The sequence below is a fragment of the Zonotrichia leucophrys genome, chromosome 8 (assembly GCF_028769735.1).
Source record: "Zonotrichia leucophrys gambelii isolate GWCS_2022_RI chromosome 8, RI_Zleu_2.0, whole genome shotgun sequence".
In the NCBI taxonomy this organism is placed as follows: Eukaryota; Metazoa; Chordata; class Aves; order Passeriformes; family Passerellidae; genus Zonotrichia; species Zonotrichia leucophrys.
In genome coordinates, this window is record NC_088178.1 from 14650178 (window position 1) to 14657923 (window position 7746).

The following is a 7746-nucleotide window of genomic DNA, read 5'->3' on the forward strand; positions in this document are numbered from 1 at the left end:
CGCTTTCCTTCTTCGGGCTGTGCTGCAAATTAAGAGGATAAAGTGTTCCAAAATCTGAGAAGTTAAAAGTGTCCCTCCTCCCCCACTTCTCTCCCTTTTTTATGAGATCTGATTTAAAGTAAACTGACATAGCAACCAATTATATTTGGCAAATGGAGATAGAAAAGCAAACATTCAGACTTCCTGGACAGGGAGTACAACTGGCAGCTTTCCTAAGAGTGAATAATAAAGTGCGTGTTGTCGTGTTCAGATGGGTAAAAGCTTGTTTACTGTCAATAGATGAGATGTGCCCATTCTGAGCAGTTTTGGTTCAGTAACATGAGATACATGAAGCTGTTTACACGAAAAAGACAGATAGAGAATGCTTCTTCAATGATTGTTTACATTTCTTTACGTCCTTTTCTTGAATACTCTTTTAAAAAAAGCTTTGCTACAGTTTAGTTAGGTGTTGAGGAAATAAAATGCAGGAAAAATCAGCAAGTCCAGATGTAGTTGCTAGGCTGTGTGTTCATAACATCACTCTGATTTGGATTTTCTTTTTTCTTGAGAACATTGAGAGAGAATTTGTTATTGTTCAAGAAATGGTTATGGTGCATCAGAGCTGCTGATGTGCCCTAGAAATGAGGTGCTGCAGAGGCCATTGCAGTGGAAGGAAGGGGCCTTCCAAGCCAGACAGAAGGGAGGGTGCCTCCTAGGACACTTTCCAGAGGAGCCAGGAGAAGAGAGCGAGCCATTGGGTTTGCTGGGGACCGTGGCACTGCGCTTTCGCTTTACCATAACATAAAACCAGCATGTGTTTGGCTTATAAATGAATTATGTTTAAATGCATACAGATTGTGTTGATGCGCTGGGGCTGCCCAAAGCTGTGTAACCATGTGGTTGTAGAACGGGTGACAGCAGAGCTGCAGGGGAGGCGGGGGCCGGGGGCCCTGCCGGGGGAGCCCCGCGGCCGCCCCTCCTCTGCCGCCCTCCCGAGCGGCTCTGCGGCCGGGCTGCGGCTCTGCGGCCCCCTCGCTGCCTCCTGATGCTTGTCTCTTGTTTAGTTTTAATGAAAGGGAGTTTGCTTATCGCTGCCTTTATAAATATATCCTGTAGTACAAAAGGAAGGAAAACATGTACACAAACAACGGGAGGAGAAGGGAGCAAGTCGGGAGGGGAAGAAACATCCAAACAAGGCTTATGAAAGCCTGTGCAGCACGATGACACATACTTTGATTTGATGCTGTTTATTCTGGGGGGTTGCAAAGCCACTTCCAAAGCAAGTTAAAGCTGAAACTTGTTTTTTTTGCAGATGACTGGGGTAAGATTCTGACCTGCTGCCTGTGAGCAGAAATCCGCGGCTCGTGTATGAGCTACAATAGTTATTTCTTACACTGGGAAAAACAGATTCAAAATCTGCTCACTAGAGTAAAATGCTGGACAGAATTGCTGAATTTAAAAACAAGATCTTCACATCTTTTTTAAAGTTTATTTGGCCTGCTGAGCGGTGTGGTTTAGTAGTTTAATTTGTTGGGTTTTTTCTGTGCTGCCCCTTCTTTCCTCCCCATTCCTAAACCAGTGGGGTGTAAGGAAAGAGCTGTGTGTTGTGGGGCTTTAAGTGCACTTCAGCTGTGGCTGTGGCTTGAGCTAGTAGCACATCTGCTGGGCTCCATTGCACAGAGCACTTGCAACCTCTGCTGTGAGAAATCCTCAGGCCTCCCTTGTTTGTTTGCAGCACCTCTGAGTACTGAGCAGCCTGCAGGAGGATATTTTGTGGCCTGAGACACAAAGCGTTAAAGGCGCATTTCCTCTGCAGCCCTTCCGAGAAGCTGGGCTCTGGCAGCTGGGCAGCAGCACAAGGGCATGGGGATGTGCCAGAGCAGCTCCTGTGGGAGGAAGCTGGCTCGTCCTTGCTCTGTAACCCTCTGGATGCAGGCGGTGCCTTCAGCCTGTCACTGAAGCAGTCACTGGGAAGTGGGATCTCTACCAAATCCTGAACATGGAAGAAAAATTGGAGTGTGCAGACCTGACCCATGGCATCAGGTTCTGGATAACATAGGATAATGTGGAGCAGGAGAGCTGTGTCACCATAAGCTCATGAGGCAGGAGATGTGCTAGCCTCTGACTTTTCCTAATTGCTCTGCCCATGATTCCACAAATCATTTCCATCTTGCTGCTTTTCTGGGAAAGCAGCTGTGCTGGTTCTGGCTGCCACAGCAGGTCTGCAGCTCAGGCAGCAGTAGTGTGACTGTTGCTGCACTGAGATCACAGGTTCGCTTGCTGGAGATGAGCTCAAGGGAGGGGGCAGCTACAGTGCACATTATATAAACTTAAGTCTTGCCATCTGTTTTGAAGAGACTGTGTTGTAATATTGCTAAGGTTACAGACTTGAGCACTGTAACTTTAAAAATGCCACAGTTATGGTTTCCTATGTGGCCTTATTATGATCTTTGAGGCATTACATGGCATAATTATTACTTTCGTGCTTAGTTGACAGCTGGATTTTTCCTTTCAATCCCAGCCACAGGTGCAGAACGGTGTGAGGAGACTCCAAGTGCTTGACTTGGCAATATAAATAGCGAAGGGGTTGTTGAGACATGCTCTCACTACAGGTTCTAAGTGCTGCACATACTGTGTAACTATAGGAAAACTTCCTGCATGTTGTGTTAGGAGTAAATCAAGTCAAGCTTTCAGGATAGCCTGTTGTTTTTCTACATGAAGAAAACTGGCTATGTCTCAGGATATGTGGTATCCACTGATGGAAGAAGATTGTTTTAAGCTACACTTTTAGTAAATATGCCGCTCTATAAACTGGCATTAAAACTAAAGCCTACATTTCCTGGCCTTTTTCCTGGAAACAGCAAAGCTGTAAAGTGTCTGAGTTGTGTAATAGGATCCATCTTGAGTGACAGCTGACAACAGGAGATAGACAGTGTTGATCTTGGCAGTTTCCATCACTGCTTGTAAAATGCTCAAGGAAACAGCGCTGTTATTTTCCCCATGTGCACAGCCATGCTGAGGTGCCAAAGTCTGGTAACATTTTCAGAGATACTCCAATTAAGGTCTGTTACCCAATATGTTAATTGCATAGGAAAACAAACCACCAGAAGAGGAGGACTGGGAAGAAATGGGTTGTTGTTTTCTATGAGAACATTTTCAGTTTCCCTTCTCCTGACCCCACTTTTTCTCTTGCCTGTCCCTCAGGGGAGACAGCGGGAAGACAGCAGGTCCCTACATCGCCACCAGCCTCCGAGAACAGCAGTGCAGCCCACAGCATTGGCAGCACACAGAGCACCCCCTGCTCCAGCAGCAGTGCCACCTAACCCGGGGACACAGCCAGGGAGCAGCACAGGACTGTGGGGACATCGGACAGCAGCTTCTGAACGTTGAAAGGATCCGTTTGGTTGCTTCTGGAAAAAATGAGGAGGGATTTTTCTATGGGGGAAAAAAGACTGATTTTCTTTTGGGGAAGCCACTGTGTGTGTGAGTGTGTAAATGAGCACACAATGCATGAGTGAACACAGCCTGTTGGATCTTGTTAGCATGTTATGCTACATGTGACAAAGCTACTAATTTTACAGTACTGCAACCTGTTCTAGGGGTCTGTGGGCCCTCAATGTGAAATCTATGCCAGTTTGGAAAAATGCTGCTTTGTCTATATGATTTTTTCCTTTCCCTGAACCTTATCATTGACACAAGGTATTCATTAAGGGAATTCAGTCATAGAATCACAGAATGGTTTGGGTTGGAAGGGACCTTAAAGATCATCTAGTTCCAACCCTCTCCCTGGGCAGGGACACTTTCCACTAGACCAGGTTGCTCAAGCCCCATCCAATGTGCCTTTGAATACTTCTAGAGATGGGATATCCACAACTTCTCTGGGCAACCTGTTCAGGTCCTCACCACCCTCACAGTAAAGAGTTTTTTCCTAACATTTAATCTAAACCTCCCTATTTCAGTTTAAAGCCATTACTCCTTGTCCTATCACTACATAAGATAAGAACAAAGGTGAACTTAGGTCAAAGGATTTCTCTTTTTCTGAGCAAGAAAGCATCAATGTCAGATCTCCTTGGTAAATAACATTTTATTATTCAGCTACATTTAGCCTCTTTTGAATAATCTTTGTTTTTTCAGCTTACAGCTACAGCATCTCATTTGCTTTCCTGTTGTGTTTGCAGCTTCAGGTTTGTTCCAGGTATTTTTGTTATTATAGTCATTGATTTAGTAATTGGAAAAGAGCACACTCTAACATTCCCTCTCGTTTTATGGGCCAAAGCTCTTGTATAAGAGATTTTTTGATCTGCTATACCAAAAACAGGCACACACAAACATTAAAACAAAGAATGGTCTTATGCACTAACATAGATGGGTGTGTACCTTTAATGGCAATGTCTTTATGCAAATAGATCTATATCAAGGTATACACAGCCTAACCACTTTACCAATTGGAAATTAGCACAGCATTCCTTCTATACATAAACATATAATCCATAAATAGATATATATTAAAAAAATAAAAACTGTCTTTTCAGTTTATAACAGTAGATAGAGGAGCTAAAAAAGTTGATTTGGTTCTAATCTTTTAGCTAGCCTAAATTCTCTTTGAAATAAGACATGGATTTGAGGGCACAAGGAATGTACAATAATGCCTGTTGTTTGCTATTCTCTGAAAATAGTTGTGCAGTTGTGTCAAACTGTTGTATGAATGCTATGATTGGATAGTCCCAAAGTAGTATCAGAATATGGAAATGGAAGAAGGGTACTAATTGTCACTATTTTTAGTGTCATTGCCTTATCTTCACCTTCAAATTGATGCAAAATGAAAAGCAGAAAAAGACACTTTTAACATGTAATTGTTTGACTGTTTCTTGCCACTTTGTAATGTGTTCTACTGATCCTTCTTTGAGGAAGAGAGGGCATGGGTTTCCTCTAAGAATGAGATGAATAACTTTCATTAGTTGTAGTGAAGGTTACCTGTGCTCTGCAAGAGAGGAAGGGACTTCATTACACTCGAGTGATAGTCTGCTCTGAAGTCTGAGCTGCAGATTTCTTACTGATTCTACACTTGTGCCTTGCTGATGCCAGGATAGTCCAAGTGCAACATATGCAAAGATTTAAGTGCCAGGATCAGGCAGAGTGTTACTCACTTTAAATCAAATCTGTTACCAATCCTGCAAACCCCTCTGCAAGTGGGTAACTGCCCACCTTGTCCTCACTATTGGAAGCACGTGCTGGACTCTGAACCAGGGCTGGTCTCGGTATCACACATGCAAAGATATTTGATGCTGCAGGCCTGGTGATGGGGACAGGGTGCCATGAAAGTGTGGTTACCCCTGCAGAAGGGTGTGCAGGGTGGCTCTGCTCCGAGCCGTGGGGAGGATGAATGTGCTGCCTGTGTGGTTGAAAAGAAAGCGCTTTGCCTAACCTTCAGCAGAATGTATTGTTAAAGCATATTCTATGTGTAAAGTCTTTAAAGATGTCTTCAAAGAAGACTAGAGTCTTTAACTTCAATCATAGCTATATTTTACTACATTAAATTTCTGTATAAAGATATATTTAAATGTTTAGATAAATGTAAGTTACTCTATATGAAATGTTTAATTTCAATTACTGTGAAATTTACATATTTTGTAAATTCCTTTCCCCATTTTAACCCTTTCCTTCCCCAGATATTTTATTAAGTAGTTTCTCATAGGAAGTATTAGATTTGGTTGTTGGGATGGACAGGTTGAAAAATTCTGTGTAAAATAGATAATTGTATATTTTTGAGAGAAACATGCTGCATTATCAGTCTTTTTATCAAAACTTTAATCTAATTTTAGAATAATTTACAGATTTATATATACCATTGGATAAACCAAAAATATATAAAGGTCAAAGATTTGATTTGTTGACTTGTGTGTGAAATTCAGTTTGAATTAACTGAATGTGGTATACTCAGCTATTTAATTCAGCGGTTTTAATAGAACTGAGTTAATTGTCTGTTGGAGTTTACCAAAATGGCACATGATTGCTTAGCAGATGGAAGAGTCATTTCTGCTTCAATAAAGAGAGAGAACCAAACCCAAACATTCCTAGTGAATAACTTTATAACAGAAGTGTGCAGTACTTTGCAGCAGCTGCTAAGCTGCCCTCAGCTCAGAGCCTGGCACAGCTCTGGTTTTACAGCAGCCATTAGTCAGCACTGCCCGTCTCTTTGTGTAGTGTGAGGTGCTGATTGCCACCTCTGCCCTGAGGGTTTCACCACGCTGGGCTAACATGGCAGAGCCCTGTGGGGCCTGGAGGCCAGGGAGACTCTGCTGTCCCAGCAGGGGTTTGCATGGATGGAGTCAGTGTTAATTTCAGCATGATGGAATCAACTGCGAAGGAACTTCTTATGTAAGATTGGGAGGACCGGGCTTCAAATGGACACCTTGTGCGTGTTAAAGCTATTAGGATACTTAAACTCCCAAGTAGACTGCTTGTTCTATCATGTGTTGTCTAATCACTAACTCTAACCTTTTAGTTTATTTGGTTTTGGACATTTCTACATTTGTGATTCAAGAGATCAGATCTTTCTGTGTTGGGCTATTTTTGTAGCATTTGCCACATGAAAATGGATTTTGCAAAATGTCTGTAGATGCTGATGATTGTAACCTTCCCCCTGCTCTTTCCTAACCATTCCTCTCCTGTATGTTCTGTCTGTTATGTATATCTACCTCATGCTTCACAAGAAGACTGTACTGTTGGTTGTGCTGGCAGCCCTTCGTGTGAGGTGCCTGTTGTACCCTGTTGTTGTTTGTCATTCATCAGGATGTTCACAGCGTTACCAGATCTTCGCTGCCCTGTCCTGACAGTTCCAAACACAATATTCTCACCTTTGAATAAATAAGTATATTTCTTTTAGATGCAAATGCCAAATCAAAGAATGGGAGAAATTTACTCCCTAAAACCTGTGGCCAGTCTGAACACCCAGTTTGTATTTCATATTGCATTCAGTATTTCAGAGCCTTGTGGAAATGCGTAATTGTACAGTTTTGATAACCACAGTGTCATGTCATCTTAGTCTCTTGTGCATAATAAAGTATATATCAATTTATTAATAATTGATGTCATGATTCATTTATGTCTGTCCTCGTGTCCCATAAATTTCAGTGGGAATTGTGTGCAGGATTTGATTTTGTGTATCCACTTCGGAGTTCTTTTAATCCATTGGCTTTGTTTGAGTACTCAGTGTCATGGCTTCTTGCAGAAAACAGTAGATATGTTTAGTTAAATGCTGCTGGTTTTTGCTCAAAGTTCAAGTCCAGAGTTCTGATCCCGTGGGCATTTAGTTGTTGCATGTCAAGACACAGCCTCATTTGAATTCTGCAGAAAGCCTGGCTTGAGCACAGTGACGCCATGGCTGTGCAGCAGCAGAGTGCTGCTGGGTCGTACCTGTGACTGCAGCTACACTGGAGACATGTGAGCAAGATTGTTTTCATCACTGAATGATCTTCCTGTGCAGGAGCAGGTAGTTTTGCTGTGTATCAGCAGGACAAGAATTTGGGTGTTTACAGTCCTGCTTTCTAATTTTTTTCCTGTATTTCTTGTGCAGAATATTCTTTATGGGCACTTGAGGGGAACAGCCTTAGTGGTTTTTCTCTGGGTTATTCAGACATTGTAGTTATTGACTCACAAAAGGGAGTTCCTTAGTAAGGGAGTCTAAAATGTTAAGTGATCACTTTAAAAACCAAGATTCCTTCAGTACAGAAAAGGCTATTAATTAGAAGCAGTTCTAAGCTTATG

At 42.4% G+C, this 7746-nt stretch overlaps 1 protein-coding gene across 2 annotated transcripts in view; it reads left to right on the top strand.

The window, feature by feature from the left end:
- The window catches only part of TGFBR3 (transforming growth factor beta receptor 3), a 113940-nt gene extending 106882 nt beyond the window's left edge, over positions 1-7058 (top strand). For both annotated transcript variants that reach the window (XM_064719943.1, XM_064719942.1), the window contains one exon: positions 3184-7058. In XM_064719943.1, coding sequence (XP_064576013.1) covers positions 3184-3302 — 119 coding nt within the window. In that variant the 3' untranslated portion in view covers positions 3303-7058. The remainder of the gene's footprint in view (positions 1-3183) is intronic.
- The last annotated feature ends 688 nt before the right edge of the window (positions 7059-7746 follow it).